The sequence below is a fragment of the Giraffa tippelskirchi genome, chromosome 5 (assembly GCF_054371585.1).
Source record: "Giraffa tippelskirchi isolate mGirTip1 chromosome 5, T2T-mGirTip1v1.2.pri, whole genome shotgun sequence".
Taxonomy (NCBI): Eukaryota; Metazoa; Chordata; class Mammalia; order Artiodactyla; family Giraffidae; genus Giraffa; species Giraffa tippelskirchi.
The window spans coordinates 85,738,309-85,766,144 of NC_137279.1; the positions used below are offsets into that span (position 1 = coordinate 85,738,309).

General features: G+C 38.8%; 1 protein-coding gene across 7 annotated transcripts; it reads right to left on the reverse strand.

The window, feature by feature from the left end:
• Window positions 1-21: 21 nt before the first annotated feature.
• HSD17B7 (hydroxysteroid 17-beta dehydrogenase 7) lies at window positions 22-27,836 on the reverse strand. Of its 7 annotated transcripts, XM_081491486.1 has the most exons (11): window positions 27,709-27,836; window positions 25,509-25,712; window positions 24,238-24,330; window positions 21,222-21,336; window positions 15,273-15,467; window positions 15,135-15,182; window positions 11,797-11,901; window positions 11,003-11,059; window positions 8,030-8,107; window positions 5,135-5,233; window positions 22-1,339 (listed from the first exon to the last, which is right to left on the reverse strand). In XM_081491486.1, the coding sequence occupies exons 1-11, from the start codon at window positions 27,741-27,743 to the stop codon at window positions 1,238-1,240; spliced, it is 1,131 nt and encodes a 376-aa protein (XP_081347612.1). In that variant the 5' UTR covers window positions 27,744-27,836; the 3' UTR covers window positions 22-1,237. The 7 variants fall into 7 exon arrangements, 6 of the variants coding, with proteins under 6 accessions (XP_081347612.1, XP_081347613.1, XP_081347614.1 ...); XM_081491487.1 differs by lacking the exon at window positions 15,135-15,182; XM_081491488.1 differs by lacking the exon at window positions 8,030-8,107.

Here is a 27,836-nt window from a genome sequence, read left to right on the forward strand (position 1 = left end):
TTAAATACTGTGTAGTCAGCATTCTCAAAAAATGCTCTTTATTCATTCACATATATTACTGCATTTAATTCTCACTTCATATCCATGAACAGAAAACACAGAAAGATAATTATTCCACTTCACAGACCGAAAGCTTGAGATCCATGTGCTTCTTCCCAATTAACAGTGAGTAAACAGAAGAGTGAAAACCAATTCTGTGCATTCAGCTCTCTAACTTCACCCTTCTTTCTCAGAGAGAATGGAGAGTGGTTAGGTCTCATTTTCATATATTTTTAAGTTATTAAAAATATCTTCAGCAACAAACTTAGAGAAAGAATAACCAAAATTCCATACTTTAAAACATATAGACATTATATTTACATGTAATTTTTCATATTAACTCTTTCAAAATATTACTCTAATAGTCCAGATGTTGGTTGAAACACCCAGGCATTTTAGCATTTTGCCTTGACATCATGCAAACTAGTCCTAACCACTTTTGACCACTACTAATACTAAGAGAGATTCCACCAGTAATTACTCAATTGAAAAATCTGAGTAAATTCATTGAAACAATTTGAGTAAATCATTTTTGGTGCAGGATTACATCCACTAAAATATGTCATGAAAACAAGTTGGTCAGTAATAAATCTGTAAACTGTAGTGAAGGTCAGGCCCACTGTTAACATGGACTATCTCAATATCAATAAAAGATACTTTTAAAATAAAGAGAAAATAATTCAAGTGGCCCAAATACCTAAACTTTTGTTACTATGATGATTAATGACATGGGCATCTGTATTAGGATTTTTAAATGTGGCATGTGGAGGAAGAAATAAGGGACAAAACCTAGGAAAACTACTTGTGAAGAACAAGGCTAAGATTGCTACTCAGAGAATGAGTAGTACTTCCTCCTTCTGGGGCAGGTGGAAGGAGAATCAGTATGTATCTGTGTCATAATTATTCAAGTCAACACCTCATCCCATGAAGTAGAGCTTATACTCTTGTTGGCAGAACAAACAGATACTCAGTCGGGTGTCTCTAGCACGACTTTTATGCGATATCATTCTTAAAGATTGATAAAATATCAGATATTCTTTTCTCACATGCACACACAAACATAGTCATAGAGGTGATTCTGCAATGATGAGACCATCAGAAATCACCGTTTACCACAAACGCACATGATCCAACTCAGTAGAAACCCACGCACTCCAGAATCCACAAAAGGCACAATATGTTTCAGAGAGCATCATTTTCAGTTCTGGTCACTGGTTTTTTGAATGGTGACCCTAATCTGCTTTTCAAGTTTCAGTAACTTTTGGTAAAATTTTTCAGCAATGTCTTCATCTAGGTCCATCTGGAAAAGAAGCAAGATAGGCATGACTAGAAAGGAAAAATAAACAGTATTTGAATAAAAGGAATCCATTTAAATAATAGGTAAGAGAATCCAAAAAAGGCCCAGTGGGAAAGCTGTGGTGGAAGCCATGTGGGGAATGTTAGGAATCTTAACTTTTCTTTTTTTTAATTACAACTGATACTTACCTCCTAGTAAGTAACTTCTTTAGTAAAAGAGCTCTGATCGTAGCTGAACTCACTGCCCTGCAGATGAAAGACTGTCTCCAGCCTTCACTGAAGCTAATGGTACCATGGACTAAATCCTGGCCAATGAGATATAAGTGGAAGTGTGTAGTACTACCCAGGACTCTCTTTAAAGGGAATGGGGCACCCCTTTCTTTCTCCCTTGTTCACACTGCTCTCCTGAACCACAAGGATGAGGGCCATACCTCAGGGATGGCAGAGGGAACCTGGATACCTGACAATTTGTAAAGCTTCCAGGCCAGCCCAAAGTTGCCATTCTCCAAACTACTTTACATGCTAGAAATCTTAGCTTTTATCTTGTTTTATCCACTTTACTTTACATCCTTCTGTTTTATGTAGAAAATTAATTTTAACTGATACATTGTATGCAAAGCAAGCTTCCAGCCCCCAAAGCTAAAAGGCTACAAATTAAAGAAAATTTTAAAACATTTTGGAAAAACATTTACATTCAATCATGTTAGCAATTTTTTCATGTTGTAACTGGAAGAGAAATTAAGAAATTAAATTAATTTAATTAAGAAATTAAATTAAATTCAAGCTGTCTTGAATTCAACCCAATCTTTAAACAGCAGAAAGCTGACTTCCCAAAATTAATCGAAGGTTAACAACATTCTGCAATACACTTCCAAGAAATGCAAATACAGTCCTTTGGTTTATGGAATTAAACATTTTATCCCCTTGGTAAATCAGTCATTCCTTTGAGATCAATAGATGTTAAGTTCAAACAAATTCTGAGGACCTAAAAGTAAGCCTATTAGTTTACCATAGAGTTCCCATGGTGGCTTCCCAGGTGGTGCTAATGGTAAAGAACACGTCTACCAATGCAGAAGATGCAAGAGATTCTGGTTCAATCCCTGGGTCAGGAAAATCCCCTGGAGAAGGAAATGGCAACCCACTCCAGTATTCCTGCCTGGAGAATCCCATGGTCAGATGAGCCTTGTAGGCTACAGTCCATGGGGTCTCAAAGAGTTGGACATGACTGAAGCAACTTAGCACACAGCACAGAGTTCCCAAAGTATTTCTTGGGATGTTGTTATGCATTCTTAAATTTTGAAAGGAAAAGAAAATGTCATACAGTCAAGAACAACTTAGAAACAGCAGGATGAAACATGTCAGGCATGTTTCCTAACTGTATCAACTTCTCAAAGCCTTTGCTGGCATAATGTGCATTGTGTGGGTCTCTGAAAGGGGAGGAATGTAATATGAAGCATTTCTCAAAACTTACTTGGATGACAAATTGTGTTTTGCAAATCTTCTTAAGGAACTAGTATCTCACAGAACAGCGTTTGGAAAACACTGGAGGTTCTTAGGTTCATTTTCAGTAAACATATACTATGGGAAGTGGAGAGCATGGTTCCCTTTATACCTCAAGCTACTGACATATAGACAAGGTCACTGTCAATTATGACTCTGCCTTAGCTAACTTATTTGCTTCACTCTAATTTTCCAGCAAATTTGGAAAACTCAACAGTGGCCACAGGACTGGAAAAGGTCAGTTTTCATTCAAATCCCAAAGAAAGGCAATGCCAAAGAATCTTCAAACTGCAGCACAATTGCACTCTTTTCAGACACTAGCAAAGTAATGCTCAAAATTCTCCAAGCCAGGCTTCAGCAATACGTGAACCATGAACTTCCAGATGTTCGAGCTGGTTTTAGAAAAGGCAGAGGAACCAGAGATCAAATTGCCAACATCCATTGGATCATCAAGAAGTGAGAGAATTCCAGAAAAACATCTATTTCTGCTTGATTGACTATGCCAAAGCCTTTGACTGTGTGGATCACAACAAACTGTGGAAAATTCTTAAAGAGACCACCTGACCTGCCTCCTGAGAAATCTGTATGCAGGTCAAGAAGCAACAGTTGGAACTGGACATGGAACAACAGATTGGTTCCAAATAGGAAAAGGAGTACGTCAAGGCTGTATATTGTCACCGTGCTTGTTTAACTTATATGCAGAGTACATCATGAGAAATGCTGGACTGGATGAAGCACAAGCTGGAATCAAAATTGCCAGGAGATATCAGTAACCTCGAATATGCAGATGACACCACCCTTATGGCAGAAAGCGAAGAAGAACTAAAGAGCCTCTTGATGAAAGTGAAAGAGGAGAGTGAAAAAGTTGGCTTAAAACTCAACATTCAGAAAACTTAGATCATGGCATCTGATCCCATCACTTCGTGGAAAATAGATGGAGAAACAGTGGAAACAGTGACAGATTTTATTTTCTTGGGCTCCAAAATCAGTGCATATGGTGACTGCAGCCATGAAATTAAAAGACGCTTGCTCCTTGAAAGAAAAGGTATGACCAACCTAGACAGCATATTAAAAAGCAGAGACATTACTTTGCCAACAAAGGTCTGTCTAGTCAAGGCTTTGGTTTTTCCAATAGTCATGTATGGATGTGAGAGTTGGAGTATAAAGAAAGCTGAGCGCCAAAGAACTGATTCCTTTGAACTGTGGTGTTGGAGAAGACTCTTGAGAGTCCCTTGGACTGCAAGGAGATCAAACCGTCCATCCTAAAGGAAATCAGTCCTGAATATTCATTGGAAGGACTGATGCTAAAGCTGAAACTCCAATATTTTGACCACCTGATGCAAAGAACTGACTCATTGGAAAAGACCCTGATGCTGGGAATGATTGAAGGCAGGAGAAGGGGACGACAGAGAATGAGATGGTTGGATAGCATCACTGACTCAATGGACATGCGTTTGAATAAGCTCTGGAAGTTGGTGATGGACAGGGAAGCCTGGCATGCTGCAGTCCATAAGGTTGCAAAGAGTTGGAGTGACTGAACTGAACTGAACTGAATTTTATTTTGTGCCATTGCCTCCTCACAATAAGTTAGGCAGTGAAAAGTGGGAGGCTGAAATAAACCTAACTCATGACAAAAATATAACAAAATTAATCCTTATGGGGTCAATTTTTTTTTTCATTTTCTACTATGTAACTATGTTTAATTTCATTTTAGATAACACAGAGTCTACAAAACACAGCACCCATTTTTCCAAACTCTGTCCCCTGCCTCTTCAAATGCCAAACTATGAAAGCTAATAATTGTCTTAAGTGAAACACAAAAGGAAGCTAACTTCACTCAGAAAGATGCTTTATATTTCATTCAACTTGTGTCACATTTCTTGAGCACGTGCCATGTGCAAGGTAACTTGCAAGGAAAGCGGGTATAATCCCCCTCTTCACAGAGCTTATCCTTGGAGCCGGGAGCCTACTGCTGAATGAGTTCTACCCAGAACTGGCATAAGAGGTCAAAAAAGTCTAGCATGGAAGCACCTGACCCGATGTAAAAGGTCACATAAAAGCTGAGATCTTTAGAATAGTAGTAATGAATCAGAAAAAAGACAGGTAAGAACCGTTTAGGTGGAGAAAAGGTGTGCCAAGCTGAAAGGCAGGAGAGAGCAGCAAGAAATGAAAATAGGCCAGTGTGATGGCAGAGAGGGGAGACCCACAGAAGAGAAGCTGGGAAGCTGGTAGGGTGGTCAGGAACCCAGGGACCAGCCCACCATCAACCTCTTCAACAAAACAAAGCAAAGAGAGTCACCTTTTTGGATGTCACATAATTGCTTCCAAAGCCAGTGGTGGCACTCAGATATTTCACCAGAGGATTGAGAGACTCAGGCTTTTGGTGGAAAAGCCAGACCTGGAAAGGAAGAGGGTGTCAGTGACTCTTCTCTTCTGCCACAGTGAGTGAGGTGGGAGGGGATTTTTAATCAGCATTTCAGAGAGCCCCAGACAAATTCTGACAACTCTCCTGAAGAGCATCAGCTAACTGTGATGCTAACATGAACCACTACTATAATTTGCAGGAAGAAAGCAGAACAGCCCGCTTAATAGTATCCTTTGAAAATTTTTAAGCAAAAGTTCTCATATTTAACTGACTCTTCCCTTAATCCTCAAACTAAAGCTCAGGACATGTAAACTGGAGCTCACTCTGAGAGGCTACTCAGCTGACACCACAGCAAAGTACAGGTCATTGATGTAATATTTCATTTTATTAATAGATGAGTACATACATGTACAACAATCAAAAGATGTACATGGTAGTCAAAACTCTTTCTCCCTTTCAGTTTTCTAGCCACCCAGTTCTCTCTGGAAGCAAGCACTCATGTTAGTATTCTGTATATTCTTCCAAAGAAAATGTATTTGGTTAAAAAAACAAATACATCCATTTCTCTTAGGCAAATGGAAGCAAAATATACACTATTCCACACTTCACATTTTTCACTTGAACAACAGGCCTTGGAGATACTTTCAAACCAGTACATGAAAATTTCAATCACTTTCAAAGTAGAATCCTTCTATGGATGTGCCATAATTTACATAAAGTTTCCAACTGATATAGAGGTTTTTGCCAGTTTTTGCTATTACAAACATCACTGTGATGAATGATGACTAAATCATTCAGTGTAAGTTTGAGGATATCTTATTTATCTTAAATAAGATAAATACCAAAGATGGAATTGCTAGGTTAAAGGTATGTGTATTTATTATATTGAATGATATTGCGAAGAGTCCTTGACAGAGGCTGTATCAGTCTACTCTCTCCAGCAGTGTAGCAGAGTGCTCATTTTCCTAGACACCTGCCAATATAGTATCAATACATTAAACTTTCTAATCTTTGCTAATCAGAGTTGAAAGTTTTTCATTATAGTTTTAATTTGCATTTCTCTTAGTATAAGATTAGGCATTTCTTCATATGAGTAAAAGTTTCAAAATTCTCTGTTCATGTCCTCTGCCCATTGTTCCAATAGGTTGTTTTCCTTGATTTGTTGACATTCCTTAACAATTAAGAAAATTTAGTAATTTTAGTAAAATTAATTAGTAAATTTAGTAATTAATTTACAATTAATCAAAATTGTAGTTTTGATTTTCATTTCTCTAATAATTAGCGATGTTGAACATCTTTTCATGTGTTTGTTAGCCATCTGTATGTCTCCTTTGGAGAAATGTCTGTTTAGGTCTTTTTCCCACTTTTTGATTGGGTTGTTTGTTTTCCTGGTATTGAGTTGTATGGGCTGCTTGTATATTTTGGAAATTAATCCTTTGTCAGTTGTTTCATTTGCTACTATTTTCTCCCATCCCGAGGGTTGTCTTTTCACCTTGCTTATAGTTTCCTTTGCTGTGCAAAAGCTTTTAAGTTTAGTCAGGTCCCACTTGTTTCCTTTTGTTTTCATTTCTGTTACTCTAGGAGGTGGGTCATAGAGGATCTTGCTTTATGTCATTGAGTGTTCTGCCTATGTTTTCCTCTAAGGGTTTTATAGTTTCTGGTCTTACATTTAGATCTTAATCCATTTTGAGTTTATCTTTGTGTATGGTATTAGGAAGTATTCTAATTTCATTCTTTTACATGTAGCTGTCCAGTCTTCCCAGCACCATTTATTGAAGAGGCTGTCTTTGCCCCATTGTATATTCTTGCCTCCTTTGTCAAAAATAAGGTACCCATAGGTGCATGGGTTTATTTCTGGGCTTTCTATCTTGTTCCGTTGGTCTATATTTCTGTTTTTGTGCCAATACCATACTGTCTTAATGACTATAACATTGTAGTATAATCTGAAGTCAGGAAGCTTGATTCCTCCAGCTCCATTCTTCTTTCTCAAGACTGCTTTGGCTAGTGGGGGTCTTTTGTGTTTCCATATGAATTGTGAAATTTTTTGTTCTAGTTCTATGAAAAATGCCATTGGTAATTTGATAGGGATCACACTGAATCTGTAGGTCCCATTTGATAGTATAGTCATTTTCACAATATTGCTTCTTCCTACTCAGGAACATGGAATCTCTCTCCATCTGTTTATGTTGTCTTTGATTTCTTTCATCAGTATCTTATAATTTTCACCAGCTAGAATGGCCATAATCAAAAAGTCTATAGACAATAAATGTTAAAGAGGGTGTGGAGAAAACGGAATGCTCTTGCACTGTTGGTGGGAATGTAAATTGATACAGCCACTACAGAAGATGGTATGGAGGTTCCTTAAAAAACTAGGAATAAAACCACCATATGACCCAGCAATCCCACTCCTAGGCATTTACCCTGAGGAAACCAGGGTTGAAAAAGACACATGTATCCCATTGTTCATTGCAGCACTATTTACAATAGCTAGAACATGGAAGCAACCTAGATGCCCATCAACAGATGAATGGATAAAGAAGCTGTGGTACATATACACAATGGAATATTACTCAGACATAAAAAGGAATGCATTTGAGTCAGTTCTGATGAGGTGGATGAGCCTAGAACCTATTATACACAGTGAAGTGAGTCAGAAAGAGAAAGATAAATATTGTATTCTAATGCACATATACAGAATCTAGAAAAATGGTACTGAAGAATTTATTTACAGGGCAGCAATGGAGAAACAGACATAGAGAACAGACTTATGGACATGGGGAGAGGGGAGGAGAGGGTGAGATGTATGGAAAGAGTAACATGGAAACTTACATTACCATATGTAACATAGATAGCCAACAGGAATTTGCTGTATAGCTCAGGAAACTCAAACAGGGGCTCTGTATCAACCTAGAGGGGTGGGAAGGGGAAGGAGATGGGAGGGAGGTTCAAAAGGGAGGGGATATATGTATACCTATGGCTGATTCATGTTGAGGCTTGACAGAAAACAACAAAATTCTGTAAAGCAATTATCCTTCAATAAAAAAATAAAATAAAAAAAGCAAGTGCTTTGTAAGCGTAGATGAAAGAGGGCCACATCTTTTGTTCTTTGCTTACACAAGGCCTCAAAATCTTTTTTTTCCTTATTTTACTGTATTTTTTATTGAAACATAATGGCTTTACAATAGTGTGTTAGTTTCTGCTGTACAATGAAGTGAGAAGTTAATCAGCTATATGCTAATCAAGTTCTAATGCTTTCGTTAAACTCCAAAAACTTTTTTGTACTGTTTTGTTTTTAACAGGATTTTATAATGAGAGCCAAGCATTTTATGGGAATGACCAATGCATAAAATAAAATAAACTATATAGTCTTTTCTTTGGGATGAAAAAAAAAGAAGAAAATTTAACCTTTATCTATGTTATGGGTAGCAGGTATTTTTCTTCCATTTTGTGGTAAATCTTTTGAGTATCTATATAGTGAGAATTTTAGTCATGTCATTTTTTTTTTCACTTTTATTTAATAAAATTTTTCAGTTTTTTAGAGTTCCTGGGAATAGTTAAGCCTCTGCACTCTTAAATTATTTTAAAATGTCCCCATATTTTTTCCAAGTAACTATACATTCTTACTTTTATACATAGTCTTTTAGTTTACCTAGAATTTTATTTGACTGTAAGGTATGAAGAAAAGATCCTATTCTATTTTTTGGCAGCATTTGTTAAATAAACCATCTTTACCTTCACTGATTTTCTGCATCATCATAATATACCAAACACCTATATGCTTTGGGCCTATCCTAAACTTTCTATTTTATCCCATTGATCTGTCCTTTCACATGCCAACACTACATTATTTTCATTTCTTAAACGCTGAAATACACAAAATCCTTTACAATAAGCCTTCTCTCATTTAATCCTGTGATTTCTATTTTACAGCTAATAATAAAAGGCTTAGGCAAGTAAAAAATGTACCCAAGAGTTCACAGTCAGAAACTGGAGAACTGGAATTTGAACAGAATTACTATAATTCTACAGTCCACATTCTTAACCACTGTATTCTAGGCCACTCAAGCTCAGCCCATTTAAGGAGATAAAATTTATTCAACCAAAGGTTGAAGAGATTCTTGCTACACATGTGGTATGCTCAAACCCTCATCTGTATCCCCAGCATATATAATCATCACTAAGTGGTAATGACATCCTACTCATCCACACCGAAGGAAATTACAGCAGGTCACAAACTTTTTGAACATGACACTGGGGACATGCCACTCATCTTATCAAATTCAACCTATCCTTCAGAGCCCAAATTAAGCCTGACTCAGTAAGCAGAGCCTGCTCGTTGAGGAGATTCTTGCTACACATGTGGTATGCTCAAACCCTCATCTGTATCCCCAGCATATATAATCATCACTAAGTGGTAATGACATCCTACTCATCCACACCGAAGGAAATTACAGCAGGTCACAAACTTTTTGAACGTGACACTGGGGACATGCCACTCATCTTATCAAATTCAACCTATCCTTCAGAGCCCAAATTAAGCCTGACTCAGTAAGCAGAGCCTGCTCCAACTAGTCCAGCCCCAAGGTTATCCTCCTTTCTGATCATTCCTAGAGTACTTGCCACCAGATGATAGAATGTCTTATTTTCTTGTCTATTTTCTCTATTCATTCTTTTTTCTAAACATGACTCTAAACTCCTTAGCAACTGGAGATTCTGAATTTTAACTATTTCTACTCCTCTGATACAATATATACTAGACATCCAGATTTGATTTTCAGTGTCGTAAATGTGTGGAAGGAGTAACCCCTAAACGATCATTCATTATTTTAAATGGCTTAACAAATATATTAAGAAATACATAAAATTAGTTTAAAAATATTTGCTTCTATTATCAATTTGTCTCTCTACAATAAATGCATTTCTTTCTGCAATGTTTACCAGAACAAGAATGCCAAGTCAATTCCCTTAATGTTTTCCTTAGTTAATTTCAATTCAGCTATGAGTTAAGAATCTGTTAAGTATGAACATATAGTGATAGGCTCTCAGGTTTCCAAAATACAAAGCAAAACTCCTGAAGGAGCTAAGTGGAGTGAGGGAAACACACACACAGAACTGACTTTTAATACAGTGGAATTTCAACCAGATGGTATAAAGCACAGAGGACAAATAAATTTCATCTTGTATGACAATTCTCATCCACTGGTAGGGAATGTCTTTGGGGCCTTTAGTTGAAAAATACTCAGAGACATCATTTATGTACAACAGAACAGAATATTATGATCCATTAGTAATGTCTGCCACTGATGAGGAAACACATGCAGTCCATTTGCATGAGTGATTTAAGGAAACAAATTGGTTTTCTAATCAAGTGATAACTTGATTCTCTATTATTAATACAGGAAAAGAGAATCTTCATATTGGGAAATGGAGTTGGGCTTTGTTGCCAATCCATGAAACACACCTTCTCCGTGGGAAATCTCACACTGACTGCCCAGCCAACATCTTGCTTTGCCTGCCCCTACAGTATCCCATGCTCTGCTCTCCTCTGGCTGCTCATGTATCTTGCTTCTACAGAAGTGCTGACCCCACAACCACGGTGCTCAGTGCCAGGAAACATACTGAACTTTCAAAGTTCACTCCTAATGATCAGCATTTCACCTTAGGATTCACCTTAGTCCTAAACAGGACCTTGCTTATACAGAGCCTGTTCTCATCTTTTCTCTTACAATCGTTTCTAATCCAGTGAATTTACAGTCTATATTTGTGAAGTGGATACAACATATTAAAACTCTAGTAACATACCAGTGCTTCTGTTCCATTGTGAGGTGTCAACGTGAAAGCATTTGCAAAAAAGCGTAACTGAGAAAAAGAAAACAGTAGTCATTTTATGGTGGTTCAGAGTCACAAAAGTATTATCCATTTAAATGTTAAAAAAAGACAAACTGCATTTCTTATTATAGAGCATTTTTTCGGTTTCAGAAAATAAATCTAAAGAAATAATTTCCATCATTTAATCTCCATTACTGCAAGTCAACCACTTTTAACATGAAGGCATATGTCCTTTTCATCTTTTTTCCATGCCTGCCATAAACGGAAGGATATTTCTTCCTGAGCTCTACAAGGGAAGGACATTTCCTGAAAGCAGCATTTTCTAATGAGTGCTGGAGGGATGCTCAAAATACAAACAAAACAAACAAGCAAAAACATGATACTGTGATCATACAATGCACAATCATACCCTCCTTGGGAAATTTTAATGCACTTGACTATATTAAAAGCTCAGAGAAATACAGTTTGATATCACTTAACACAAGTTTCTCAAAATTATATAATCATAGAACTCCTGGGCTATATGGTGCGTGATCAAAGAAACGTTCCCTTAATGAAAAGTGCACACTAGATGGCGGTACGGTGGGAGTATCAGGCAGTATGAAGCAGAGATTACATGGTAAGTAACATCAAAACTTTTGAGTGAAATGGAATTCTGCCACCTTCAAGTTCAATTACTTAAAGCACTTCCCAACCCTTAGACACATCTTTTTGGTTCCAACTTGAACAGCTTAAGTAAACTAAGAGAAGAAGCATTTATCACTTACCAGCCATATGATTGGCATGATTAACATCCACACAAAGGGAGGTAGAATTCCATATGTCAAATTGGTCAACATCGTACCTGGGCACACTACACTGGAATACAGACCCTGGGAGCACAAAGAGGGGTAGCAATTCATTTTAATTCAATATACATTGAGCCTATCTATATGTCAGTTAATAAAGGAGAAACACAAATGAGACAGGAAGCCAGGGTGTCAAGGCTTTATGCTCTAAGTTGTCCTTGAAGCGGGGTAGACCATTTTAGTTTAAGAATCATGTACTGAAAACTCACTATGAGAGGCACTCAATAAGAATAGTAAGATAAAGTCTTTTATTCTCAAGTAACTTAGAGAACAAAGAGTAACCAAGCTTGAAGCTGGGTGAGAAAAGTAGGACTGGTTACCTGAGTTTTCCATGGCGTAACTGAAGATCAGTTGACCAATCAAAATGAGCAGTTAGAGATAAGAAAGCCATACAAAGAAAGTCTTTGCCTGAAAGAAGTTTCTACTCTAGTAAACACAGACAGCTAAACCTCAAGTGTGTCTCTGTTTCCTGCAGGTACACAGGCCCAGGGCTCTAGCTTGAGGCATCAGAGAGTTGGGTATGATTCCACAAAGACCTCCTCTAATTGAAGATCTCTAAATCAGGTTCTTAGCTCTGGACTCATCATTTTAGAAAGATCTAAAAAAGCCCCAGTTAACACATGGCACATATTAATAGTAGAAAGGGTGCTTGATGATCTTTAGTAATCCTTGGAACACTGGGATTTGTTTTACTAGTTTACTTGGTTTAATTTTCACCACATTTCACCTTATTTTGATATTGACTATTTTAATTCATGGGCTTCCCTGCTGCCTCAGCTGGTAAAGAATCTGCCTGCAATGTGGGAGACCTGGGTTCTATCCCTGGGTTGGGAAGATCCCCTGGAGAAGGGAAAGGCTACCCACTCCAGGATTTCAGCCTGGAGAATTCCATGGACTGTATAGTCCATGGAGTCACAAACACGAAGTCAGTTGGACACGACTGACTTTCACTTTCGCTTTCACTTTAATTCATATTTTTATTACTTTTAACTTTTTTTTTCTCCTTTTAAAAAAAAATAGACAGTGCCAGGATAGCACAGTCAGTCCAGGGAACAGAAAGCACCCTGAGTGTCAGAAGCTAGGAGGCTGGCTTCCTTCATTCACTGCTGCAGGACCTGGCAGTGCCTGACGTGGATAACTTAGACCTGAGCATCCCCTTGATTTACCCGCAGGCCTCTAAAGAGAGTCAGGAACTTTACAGACCAAAAATCTTTCCCACATATTTTGCCCCAAAGATAACTAAGGAGAACTTATTCTGGGAACTAGCCAGGGACTGTTAGGACCTATTCAGCCCTAAATGAAGACATCTGTGAACTAAAATCCAGGGCTTTCAACACACACGACTTTCTGACATTGAGCAACAAAAGGAACAAGCAAGGAGGCCATCTTATCTAAACTGAAGTCCCTTCATGCATTTGATCTGAAGGAATGAGTGTGACGACCCTGAGTATTTCTCAAGGCTGTGTGAGGGGAGGGGTCATTCATGGACAGGTAAAGTCTATCAGGCAGCCTACAGGGATCCAACATTTCCAGTCATACAAGTCTTCGAAGGGAGATAGTTCTTTCTTAGCTACTTCTTTCTTCATAAAAGCCAAGATAGAAACATCATGAGCTACAAACCAATCACATAGATTTTAAAGGAGGTGGCAGCATTAGCTAAATCTCCTTTTTTAAAAAAAGATGAAATCCCAAAACTTGATGATTGAGACGAGCAAAATTTCAGAGCTTTTTATAAAAAAAGAAGCTAAATCCACTCTGACCTTATCCCTAAAAGAGAATTTCCAGAGGACAAGCAGTTGTGACAAGTTTTTAAACATCCCAAGAAATCCCAGGAGGAGGTTCACAAGTGGACCAACACACTGAGCCTGAATAATAACAATAATAACAACAGCCAACAAACACACACACATAAGCACATGCATGAACAGATGCAGACCACATGTCCAGACACCTACACCCATGGGCACATAACCACACATAGTCACCTTCATAAACATGATCACAAACCCACAAAACCCACACATGTGCATGTGGCTAGGCACACTCACACATGTATGCATGCACATAAGTACACATACCTCCCACATATGTGCAGATATATACATATACACACGCACATTCTAACACAAAGCATTGCTGTGAATGCTTCATACCACTCCAATCACTCAATCCTCCCAGCAAATCTATGAGGCAAACACTATTATTAACCCTGTTTCTCAGACGAGGAAACTTAAAGTACAAAGACATTAAATAATCTGTCCAAGGCGACAGAGCCAGGATTCAAAAGCAATTCTAGAGAATATGCTCATAGCTTCTACTTTTATACCATCCTCTTCACTAAGAGGTTTGATCCTAAGAGCCAGTTCTCAGAAGTGAGCATTCCAGCTGATGAAGGTCTCCATTCCAGAATCAACCAGGTCTAGACCATTACATAAGGTTTAGACTGCTGTATCTAATGGATGATCAAAAACAGCCCCTTATGGGCAAATAGTTTCTGCATTGCCTTTCTATTTCTCCTTTCTCCTCAATTCTAAGCCTGGGTCAGTACCCTATGGTCAGTTTTTGTAAATATTGTTGGAATTAAATTTCTCCCCAGTCCCACATTCAAAAAACACAGTCAAAGCAAACAAAAGAAAATGCCCACAAGAAAGACTGGAGACTTCCAGTTAAAAGTTTGGACCTGGGCAAGAGAAACATACAAAGAAGCGCTAAGTTCCAGACCACAGAGGCCACAAGAAGCCAGCATGTCTGACAAGGGTTGCTCTCTAAACCCACTCCTCACAAAGACAGAGCTCTGCAGCCTCACCAAAGATCCTCCTTCTCCAGGGAGCTTTCTAACTACCAACTGTCTGTAACATTGGATATAACAAACACTGGGTGGCAGCATGGCTTAATGGGAAAAGTCCAAGCTATGAAGTTAGACAGCCTTGAGCTCGACTCTGAGCTCTACCCTTTACTAACTGTGTGACTTCTGGGTAAATGACTTTAATAAGGACTCCAAACTTTAGTGTCTTCATATGAAAATGGAAATACTCAGACCTACCTCACTGTGATGGGAAAGGTATTAAATGACACACACAGCAAATGCTTAATAGGAGCTATTGATATTGTTAGTAGTGTCATTCTGTTATATAAATTACAGCTCCAGAGGAGCTACAGACTGGTAAATGAACCCCCATATATCTACAAGTCTGGAGCTAATTATCTCTGCCCTAAAGCTTCCTATACATCAACTATCAGTCTTTGTCATGTCTTACCTTGTCCTCACAGCAATCCTGCTCAAGAAACAATATTTCATCTTCACACTACAATAGAGAGCCAGCCATTTTACTAAGAAATCAGTGGTAGGTCAGAAAACACTGCCCCGACATTTCCATATCACTGAGACAGGCTACCTGCTGGTTGAAGTTTCTGTTCAAAGTGACACTCAGAAGGTCAATAGCATATTTGGAAGAGCTGTAGGGCTCCTGGCCTTTGCTGTGCTGGACATCCTCAAGGCTGAAATTAGATTTCTTTGCATTGCGAGATGATGTCCAAATGAGCTGTGATGGACTCTCACTGTGACATAGGAGAGATTCTAGTTCCTGAATCTGAATGAGGAATAAAAGAAACAAAAAAAAAATGTATCAAAATATACTAAGGGATTACAAGATAACAATTTTGAAACCAATATAAATGTACACTAGAATTGAACAAGCGTGTCATTGGTAGAGTGGGACACAAGTAAGCAAGAGGAGTTTAGACTGATCCATATGGTAAGGGATTAGAGTCAGAGACATCAGTGTGAACTCATGTTTAGCTTAATAAAGATTCAAATGGTTACATACAAAATATTTATAGATATTTATATATAAACGGGTTAGCATGCACATAGATATTTCCTTGAATTCCAGAAAAACATCTACCTCTGTTTCATCAACTACGCTAAAGCCTTTGCTGTGTAGATCATAACAAACTGTGGAAAGCTCTTAAAGAGATAGGAATACCAGACCTTCCTACCTGCCTCCTGAGAAATCTATATGTGGGTCAAGAAGCAACAGTTAGAACCCTGTATGGAACAACCGATTAGTTCAAGTTTGGGAAAGGAGTACAACAGGGCTGTCTGCTGTCACCCTGTTTGTTTAACCTATATGCTGAGCACATCATGAGAAATGCTGGGCTGGATGAGTTACAAGCTGGAATCAAGATAGGCGGGAGAAACATCAACAACCTCAGATATGCGTATGATACCACTCTAATGGCAGAAAGCAAAGCGGAACTAAAGAGACTCTTGATGAGGGTGAAGGAGGTGAGTGCAAGAGCCGGCTTAAAACAATATTAAAAAAACTAAGATCATGGCATCCAGCCCCATTACTTCATGGCAAATAGAAGGGGAAATGGTGGAAGCAGTGACAGATATCCTCTTCTTGGGCTCTAAAATCACTGTTGATGGTGACTGCAGCCATGAAATCAGAAGACAATTGCTTCTTGGCAGGGAAGCTATGACAAAGCTAGACAGTATGTTGAAAAGCAGAGACATTACTCTACCAAAATGGTCTGTATAGTCAAGGCAATGGTCTTCCCGGTAGTCATGTATGGTTGTGAGAACTGGACCGTAAAAAGGGCAGAATGCCAAAGAATTCATGCCTTCAAACTGTGGTGCTGGAGAAGACTCCTGAGAATCCATTGGACAGCAAGGAGATTATACTAGTCAAATCTTAAGGGAAGTCAACCCTGAATATTCGTTGGAAGGACTGACGCTGAAGCTCCAGCATTTTTGTCCTCTGATGCAAACAGCCGACTCACTGGAAAAGTCCCTGATGCTGGGAAAGATGGAGGGCAGAAAGAGAAGAGGGCATCAGAGGATGAGATGGCTTGATGGCATCACAGATGAAATGGACATGAACTTGGGCAAGTTTTGGGAGATGGTGAGGGATAGGGAGGCCTGGTGTGCTGCAGTTCCATGGGGCCGCAAAGAGTCAGACAAGACTGGAAGACTGAACAAGAAGACATGTCCTTGCTCTGCAAGCTGAGAGGGGCTACAAGGAAATGCTATCTCAGCAGCAAGGAACACCAGATCTTGGTTTCTGATACCATTCTCCAATAAAAGGAAACAGGTCTCCTCAGAGAAATGTCTGATTCTGAGACTGGGATAGGAAATATATAACGTGAGTCTTAAACATCATGTGGTGTCAGGAAGGACATGCACAAAACAAAACCAGAAAGCCACAATGATGAGGCTATGTCAAAGATATAGAAGTTCCACAGGATAGAAAGCCTAGAAATAAACCCACCACCTAAGGTCAAGTAATCTACAAGGGAGGAAAGCATATACAGTGGGGAAAAAAGGTCTCTTTAATAACTGGTATGGGGAGAACTGGATAGCTACATGCAAAAGAATGAAATTAAAACATTCTCTAATACCACATTCAAAAATAAACTCAAAATGGATAAAAGATCTAAATGTAAGATGAGATACTATAAAACTTCTGTAGGAAAATGTAGGCAGAACACTCTTTAACATAAATTGCAGCAATATCTTTTTGGATACACCTCCTAGAGTAATGAAAATAAAAACAAAGATAGACAAATGGGATCTAGTTAAACCTAAAAGCATTTGCACAGCAAAGGAAACTATAAATAAAACAATAAATTTAAAAAATAAATATAAAAAAATACAACCTACAGGATGGGAGAAAATACTTACAAACAATGCAACCCATAAGGGATTAATTCCAAAATATACAAACAGCTTATTCAGCTCAATATCAAAAAACAAACAACCCAATCAAAATATGGGTAGACGATCTAAATAGACATTTCTCCAAAGAAGATACACAGAGGCACATGAAAAGATTTTTAACATCATTATTAGAGAAATGCTAATCAAAACTATTAATACAATGAGGTATTGCCTCATACCAGTCTACAAATAACAAACGGTGGAACGGGTACAGAGAAAAAGGAAACCTCTTAAACTGCTGATGGGAATATAAATTGGTACAGCCACTATGGAGAACAGTATGACAGAGCTCTACTAAAAACAGAGCTACCAAAACATATTTCAAAAAGACACATACAGCATGATGCACACTGCTGCACTATTTACAATAGCCAAGACATGGAAACCACCTAAATGTCCATTGATAGATGAATGCATAAAGATGTGGTGTGTGTATACACACAAACACACACTGGAATATTACTCAGCCATACAATGAACAAAATAATGCCATTTGCAGCAATATGGATGAACCTAGAGATTATCATACTAAGTGAAGTCAGAGAAAGACAATACATGATATCACTTATATGTGAAATCTAGAAAAAAATGACACAAAAGAATTTACTTACAAAATAGAAATAGACTCACAGACATAGAAAACAAATTTACAGTTACCCAAGGGGAAAGGTGGGGGGGGACACACTACTATATATTAAACAGATAACCAACAAGGACCTACTGTATAGCACAGAGAACTATACTCAATATTTTGTAATAATCCATACAGGAAAAGAAACTGAAAAAGAAAATATATGTGTACATAGATATACACATATATATACATGTATATATAACTTAATCATTTTTCTGTACACCTGAAACTAATACAACATTGTAAATCAACTGTACTTCAATAAAAGTTTTTGAAAAAGATATAAAAGTTTCAACTGAAAGAGGTACAATGGCCCAAGCTAAAATAATTTGAGTAAGAAAATAGTGTTTATAATTCAAAGGAGAAAATACATATGCATGAATTTGCATGGATGTAACAAATGCCTTTATTAGCTTTACTAAGGAATAATAGGCCAATAAATAAGTGGTTGAATAAAGAATTAAGTGGAGAAGAACAGACATATCTCCCTTGCAGAAAAACTCCAAATAATTCATATAGCTACTCCATGTTTAAGAAGGCCAAGCACAACCAAGTATGGTGCTACACAAAGTAACTCTCTTCCACAAGACTACTGTATGTAAAGGGAGAAAGAAGTAACTTTACAAAGGAAAAACCTGACAAACACTACTTCAAGTCAGCAGATCAAAGGGAACATCAACACTAATAAGACATACTGACAGGATGTGACGAGACTGGCACTCTATCTCTGTGGTCTTCCTTTCAAAAATATTTTCTCAAATCTAATCATGAGGAAAACAGACACATCCCAATAAGGGACCATGTACAAAATACCTGAGCAGTAATCCCCAAACTGCCAGGGTCATCAAGAACAAGGAAAAGGAGAGAAATTATCACGACCAAGAAGAGCCTAGGGAGATTTGACTACTAAATGTGATGTGAGATTTAACTACTAAATGGGATGCTAGAACTGAAAAAGGATATCACACAAAATTGAAGAAATCTGAATAAAGCATGGAGTTTCGTTAACAGTATTATATCAACATTGGTTCACTAACTATCAAATTTGACAATCTATCAAACTATGTAGGATGTTAATAATAGAGGAAACTGGGACTTCCCTGGTGGTCCAGTGGTTAATACTTCAAGCTTCTAATGCAAGGGGGTGCAGGTTCAAGCCCAGGTGGGGGAACTAAGATCTCGCATGCAACATGATGCAGCCAAAAGATAATAATAATAGAGGAAACTAGGCCTAGGGTATGCAGAAACTCTCTCTGCAATAATTCTGTAAGTCTAGAGCCATCCTAAAACTAGAAGTTTATTAAAGAAATATCTAGGAATGCTTCCAGATCTGCAATGAATATTTACATCCAATCAAGAGAATCCATGAACATGAGATTAACTCAGTTATCTGGTTCCACAATGTATACTGCACTGTACCTGGAACTTTACAGAAATTACCTCTAGTCTTTTAACAGCCCTAATAGTTTGATCATTTATAATCAAACTGGGGATATAACGCATTCATATAACGCATTTACACCTGGACCTAGAATCCAAGTTCGTGTTCCTAAAACTAATTTGGAGAGAGAAGGCATCATAAACCTTCCTGTTATTTTATTTGACAAATCAATCCCCAAACCTCTGCTGTTAGGCCTACCTACATAAGGATACACAATGTTAAATCATGTCACCAGCACACCTGTGATAATTGTGCCTTTGGCCACAACTCTCCTCTGCCATTCCTCCAACCTGGATTACCCCAAAATACTAGATTTCCTTAACAACTTGATTTTTTAAAGATTCATCAAAAAGTTGACAGACTATTAACAGTAACATTAACTTACCCTCTATCATTGCCAACTAATTTAATAATTCAAAAAGAGGGTAAAGAATGAGAGGATTATAAAAACATAAGGGATATATTAGACGAATCTCTGAAGAGTTATAAAACATGATCAAATATGAATTCAATCCTATCCTGACTATATTTTAACTTTTATCATTGAAAAAGCAATACCACATTTTTTTTTAAGTGCTAAAGGATCTAGAATGACACATGAATCTCACGCTCACTCCTGATATTCTGGTACCCCAGTTCAAAGGGGTTCCCAATTTCATTTGTATCATTCTAGAAATAGATATATATTTTTCTGTTTATACAAATGAGATCACACTATACATAGTACAACCAGCTGTTTCTTCTCAGTAATAAAATACTAATGGCTATCCCATCTAAGTGCAAAAGATCTTTTCTTTTAGTGGTTTCACAATATTCCAATGTTTATGTACATCTTAAATTATTATATTTATATTTACAGCTAGCCCTCAAGGAGGTCCAATTATGAGGGAAATTATATTTGAGGTGAAAAAAAATGATCATAAATCTAAAAGTGTCAGAAATACAAATTCTATGCATCAGAAAGAGTTCTTCTAATACCAAAGAATTAAAAGCAACTGGCAACAGAGCTGGGCATTACTTAATCTAGATATTAAACCTGTCTTATGAGACTAGATGTGAGGCAAGAGCACAGAACAACTTAGGCAATTTGCACATCCCTTGCTTAGCTTTTTATGTATGCCTGGAATTGTAACACATCAGTCTGGATGTTTAAAAAATCGTATCAAGATAGTAAAAGATTAACTATTAAGTACTGTCTAGTAGTGTCTTGTCTGTTCCCCCATCCTATCTGATGACAAGCCCAGTTTCAAAGGCCATTTAGAACAGTACTTGTGCACTTTCTCAGTTCTGTACATTGTTTCTAAAAGTGCTTGTGTGTTTATATTTTACTTTTCACTCTCTGAAGTTGATGTCCAAAGGAAAAAATACACCAACAGGCTGCTTTAGGGAAGCAATGTTTTCAAAGAGTAATCACCCCATTTAAACACTCAAAGATGTAATGCTAGCCATAAACTAATGAGCTTAACAACACAGCACTGGACATATCTGCACACGTGTTTAGGATCGCAGCACTAAGTGTTGGCTTACTAAGCCTAAAACCTTTTTACCAGGATAAAGTGGCCAAAGACATTGGTTTCAAACACCTCCTGGAGCCCATCAGGAGTAATCTTGTCATTCTGGGTCAGCAGTCCTTCAGCTGTGGAGAACATATGAATCACTTTTCTGAAACAGCAGAAGACAACGGTATGACTTTTTAAAGCTTCTTTAACTGAAGATACTAAAGAGATACCCCCTCCTGCCTTCCCCAACCCCCCAAATTTTCCTTGCTTCTGTAATAACAGGAACAGAAAGACTTATTTCTCAGACCAGGTTATTTTGAGCACTAAATCAAATGCAAAGATGCTTTCTTGCACCCAGTTCAACTTATATACTTATAGTTCATAAAACCAACAGGAACCTGAGCCTCTCAAAATCCTGCTGCAAAAACTCTCTTCCCTTCATTCCAAATCAAGCTGTTAGGTGGGTGAAAAAGTAATTGTGGTTTCAGACCATGAATTTTAAATCATTATAACTAGGCTCAAACACACCTTTATTAATCAAAATAGGAACCATTAAAATCAACACATTATTGCCAATGAGAAGTAAGTTTGTTTATTCCTATAGCATAATAATACATGCTTCAGGATTCCACAAACTCCTGGAAAGCATTTTTCTGCCTCCTGCTGGTTGTGGAAATGTTTTCCCTGCAAAAAGTTGTCAAAATGCTTGAAGAAGTGGTAGTCAGTTGGTGAGAGATCAGGTGAATATGGTGGATAAGGCAAAACTTTGTAGCCCAATTCAGTCAACTTTTGAAGCATTGGATGTGCAACGTGTGGTCATGGAGAAGAACTGGGCCCTCTCTCTTGACCAATGCAGCTACAGGCATTGCAGTTTTCGGTGCATCTCATTGATTTGGTGAACCTACTTCTCAGATGTAATGGTTTCACCAGGACTCAGAAAGCTGTAGTGGATCAGAATGGCAGCACAGCACCAAACAGTGACGATGACATTTTTTTGGGTGCAAGTTTGGCTTTAGGGAGTGCTTTGGATCTTCTCCTTGGTCAAAACACTGAGCTGGTTGTCAGCAGTTACTTCTTCTTGGTCCAAACACTGAGCTGGTTGTCAGTTGTCATATACAGTCCAGTTTTTAGCGCACATTACAATCTGATTGAGAAGCGGTTCGTTGTTTTTGCATAGAATAAGAGAAAATGACACTTCAAAATGATGATTTTTTTGATTTGCAGTCAGCTCATGAGGCTCCCACATATCAAGCTTTTTCACCTTTCTGATCTGCTTCAAATGCCAAACTACTGTAGAATGGTCAACACAGAGTTCTTTAGCAACTTCTCATGCAGTTGTCAGAGAAGGCAATGGCACCCCACTCCAGTACACTTGCCTGGAAAATCCCATGGACGGAGGAGCCTGGTAGGCTACAGTCCATGGGGTCGCTAAGAGTCGGACACGACTGAGCAACTTCACTTTCACTTTTCCCTTTCATGCACTGGAGAAGGAAATGGCAACCCACTCCAGTATTCTTGCCTGGAGAATCCTAGGGACGGCGGAGCCTGGTGAGCTGCCATCTATGGGGTTGCACAGAGTTGGGCACGACTGAAGCAACTTAGCAGCAGCAGCAGCAGCATGCAGGTGTAAGAGGATCAGCTTCAATGATTGTTCTCAATTGGTCACTGTCATCTTCTGACCATCGGCCATTGAGTTCTCCATCTTCAAGAATCTCGTCTCCTTTGCAAAACTTCTCAAACAACCACTGCACTGTATGTTTGTTGGCAGTTCCTGGGCCAAATGTGCTGTTGATGTAAGTTGTCTCCACTGCCTTACGAACAATTTTGAACTCAAATAAGAAAATCACTTGAATTTTCTTTTTGTCTAGCATCATTTCCCTAGTCTAAAAAAATATAAAATACACAGCAAGTAATAAGTCATTAGCAAAAAACAAAGTAAGAAATGTACATTAAAATGATGTATAACATAACCACATTTATTTAAGAATGTATTCCAATATCAGATAGCAAATTTCAACCATGCAAAACCACAATACTTTTGCACGAACCTAATACAAGTCAGCTGCCCTGGGGGAATAACAGTCATGCCAAGAAGAAAAAGTCTTCCCCTGCACACTGAAGTCTAACTGCTGAACAAAGTAACAAAGTGAAGCAGGCTTTTTTATTATAGGGAATTCCTGAGGCATTGAATACACTAAGAAAGTGATTTGCTGTGAGATCAATGTAACGGGTCAAGACCAGCATGCGATTTTGTGTGTAGGGGTGTGTGTGTGTTGAATGGCAGAAAAGCAAAACAAAAGTAGCAGTATAGGAAGTAGCATGAAGTAAGAGTAATATCTATTTATGAATAAGTATGGATGTGCTCAGTTGCTCAGCCATGTCTGACTCTTTGTCACCCCATGGACTATAACATGCCAGGCTCCTCTGTCCATTGAATTTTCCAGGCAAGAATACGGGAATGTGTTGGTTGCCATTTCCTTCTCCAGGAACTCCCTGACCCAGGGATTGAACCCACGTCTCCTGCATTGGAAGGCAGATTCTTTACCACTGTGCCACCTGGGAAGTCCATGAATAAGTACACTAGGTCACAAACAAGATTTATTTCTTACTGTAGGTTGTAGTTAAACATTTTTGGAAGCCATTAATGTGTATTGAGAATCTCCCAGGAAGGTATTTAGCCCTGTACATTTCCTCAGCCTACTGGTTGGAGTACCTGACACATGGCTGAGAAGTGCTTCTAAAGTTGCCTTCCTGGATATTAGAGTCTCACTGACAACTCTGCCTAGTTCTGAAATGTTCTAATGGACACAGTCAGGCAGACCAAAGCTGACCTGCCAAACATGCAACACGCTTGGAAAATCTGGGGACCAAGGACACAGAATCATGACTTGCAACATTCCTCACAAAAATGGAAGCATGTTTCATGACACGGCTGCAACAGGTACTTTCTACCTTCATTCTTCTCAATACCCTCTCATCCCCTCAATTTAATGGATTGACAGCAAAACTAGGCAAAAAATAAACACCTTCCTTCCAATCAGTTAATCTAGAAGATAGAAATTACCTTGAAAAGAGACCACGAAAAAGTGCTTTGATATTTAGCTGTGGATTAGGCATGATCCCAGCATTTAGATATACATAGTCTAACCTCTGAAACCTGCAAGTAAAATCAAAAAAAGAAGATTGTTAGTTATCTCTTAGAGCAGTTAGAATAAAGAAGGTCCATGAAGGACAGAAAGCACAAAAAAGATGGCCATAGCAAGCTAAGGCATCAGTACTACTTTCTCAACATTTTTTATTTAGCCATGGTAAATATTTTGAGTATTCTTTTTTTGATGGTGGCCTCAAACAGAATTTGGAGAGCTGTAATGGGTTTTGAAGTCAAATCTTCCCTGATCAATACTCCTTCCAGCTTAGTCTTCCCAATAAGGTAACACAGCAACTCTATTAAACCCACTCTCTTTCTGGTCTTAGAAAAGTTTTTGCTTTTTTAAAAAAAAAATTCACATGTTTCCTCTTTGACAAGTAAAATTTATATAATCTGATCCATCAATGCTGAAATCTGAACACCAAGATATCCATTAGAGCAGGGAACACAGTAATGCAAACGGCTATCAAGCATAAATGAAATACAACATATTATTCTTCAGCCAATTCTTTTACCAAGAAGGCTTTCCTTATATATACTGAAGTTCATTTTACTGTCCATGGAAATAAAGAAGCTCTTGCTTATTAAGGGTCTGAATTCCAAAAATGTAATTAATAGTTTATTAATTAAACTAATTATTATTCATTCCTCTTAGAAGAAAAAAACATGCCCTGTTTCTCCAGAAAAATGCACTGTGTAGCTATATGCAATTTATTGTACATTTTTTGAGAAGTTATATATCTAAGGACTCTAGCCCTTCATATACTAAACATTTATCAAATGTTTATTGTATGCCAATTACTGTCAGTATGAACAAATTTTTAGCAAGTGGCCTGGGGAAATTTCTTCACTTGTCAATACCTGCCTTGCATACTTAATGGAGTTTTTTTATGTGAAGCAAAGATGCAAAAAATGTATTTAAACATCAAAGGAGTTACACTAAGACTTTACAACTGACCACATGTCAAAATATGCTCATAAATTAATCTTCATGAAATGGTCATGATTATGATTAAGAATGAAAATATGGTATACTGAGGCATAATATGTCACTATACAGATTTCCTCAGGGTAACTTCTTTTTACACTGCACCTATTTCTTTTATAGATTTTCCCATCCCTTCTTATTCTATTAGCTGTTGCACTGCACAATCACATGAGAAAAAAGCCATCAATAAGATGCATACCTTTGCTTGAGTTCCTTGGTGGCCTGGAACACCGACGGCAGGCTGCTGACATCCACCTGCACGATGGAGACCTCAGCAGTGGGGTGGGAGGCCAGCAGAGAGGTGCGGACAGCTTCTGCTTTGCTCATGTTCCTGCATGCCAAGCACAGGTGAAGCGCATCATCTTCTTCCAGCAACCGCCTGCAGAGGGCTAGGCCCACGCCACTGAGAGGACAATTCAGATATAGAATATGCATTAAATGAGATGGTGCCAAATAGAGGCAACTTCTCTCCGGCTCAGAAGACTGATTTTGTCAACTTGAGCCCCAAACAGGAGCCCAGGTAGACAGAAAGCACTCAAAAACTATGTAAAGAAATGGGGAACCCTCCAACTCTAATAGTCACTGGCCCAGGATGTTGTCCAGCTTTTGTTTCTTTCATTTTGCAAAAGCTTAATGACCCGAATAACTGCAAATCAGAATTGTCCTTTAGCATGTAAGACAGAGTTTATCCTGTCAGTGGTTTTCATTTTATGCTGATCATGACACTCATGAAAGTGATTCAATACATCACCAGCAAGTGCTAAAAAGAGCATCTCAGCAGTTAGCAGTGTGCATGTTTTACTCTACTATCTAGGTTTCTCAAGGGCAAGGGCTCTTCCATCAGTTGGTATCATGGCCACTATCAGCAGCACCAGAAATTCCTAATTTAAGGAATGGGTGACTCTTTCAGGGTAAGGTATAAGCAAATGGCAGGAGAGACAAGTCCCTTTCAACTACTAGGACTGAATAACCAACAGGAAGATGATTAAGTAGAAGATAGAAAAGGAAATATAAGATGACTACAAGGAAAGAGAAGTAGGGATGAATGCGTGCTGCGTGCTTAGTCACTCAGTCGTGTCTGACTCTTGGCGACCCCATGGATTGTTGCCCACTAGGCTCCTCTGTCCATGGAATTTTCCAGGCAAGAATACTGGAGAGGGTTGCCATTTCCTTCTCCAGGGGATCTTCCCCACCCAGGGATGAGTACATCTGTCAAAGATAAATGACCTCCTTCAGAAAGAGCATTGTGAAACCACACAGTAGTGGGGGAGAGGGGCCGGATCAGGTTGGCTGATAACAGTGAAACCCTAGATAAGTGGGCTTTTTCCAAGACTTTAAAGCTGATTCCAGGCAAAGAGCCTAGCACCATGAATAAACCCTAGTTATGTTTATTCATCCCCACTTGAGAATAGGCCTTTACTATAAATACACAATTGCACATATCACAATATTTGTAAAAGGAACAAACACAACATCAAGCCTGACTTACTTAGGCACATCAACATAGAAAGCACCACACTGGCTGTCAAAGTTATTCAGGTGAGGGCATATTAAAATTCTGCCCATCACAGGACACCTGCCAGGTTTGTCTTAGTTAACATGGGCATGCCTAGATAACTGAAGGCTGAACTAATTTTAAATGTTTAACATAACCTCAGTCTTAATCCACCCCCCACCCCACCCCCAAACGCCTCAATTAGAAAAATGGTTTGGTTAGTTTCATCCTGCACACACTGTTCACTGAATTACAAACGAAAAGTAAAACAGAGGCTGAATCCAAATACCCAACCCCCGGAGTAAATTACTCATGGGCAGTATGGTTACTTGCACTCCATCCACGCCCGAACAGAAAAAAGTTACTTTTTTCTGAGTCTCTGAAGAGTACTCATACTAGGTGTCTAGCACTGTGTTACATGAGATATGTCTCCCCCCTTGCTCCGTATTCTAACGTTCTTGGACGCTGAAATTTATCTAGGGGCGGAAGTCTAGCACAGAAAGAAAAACTAGGAGAGTACAAAAAGTATGGAGATCTGGTCACGACTAATTTACCAGTGATGAGAAAGTCAAAAGTGGAAAGGGGGCGAGGTCTGAGTGGGTAGAGCCCTTACTCTGCATACCGACAGGATCTTCACTGAGACACATGTCTTAGTGGCCCTCTACTTTTTTTTTCGCTGTCATGTTTAATTGAAAGCACGTTACTGAGCCGCTCACGACGCCGACAGGCCTGGTACCTCGCGCACAGGGGAACCCAGGGAAAAGCCGGACAGGGTCTCGGCCCGCGGCCCCACCGAGGTAGGGTCAGCGACAGGAGCTCCTGGGGTCGGTCTGTGGCGGGTTGGTACTTCCTGCTCCCTCGGACACCAGCCCCGCCGCCTCCACTATCTCGAAGGAGGTCTCACCTGCTCGCCCCGGTGATCAGAACCACTTTTCGCATGGTTGCGCACCCTATGACCACGCGCCCCAAAGCAGGTGGGTACCCAGCTAGGCTTCTCGCCGGTCCTTAGCCCCGTCTCCCCGCCTCGGCTAC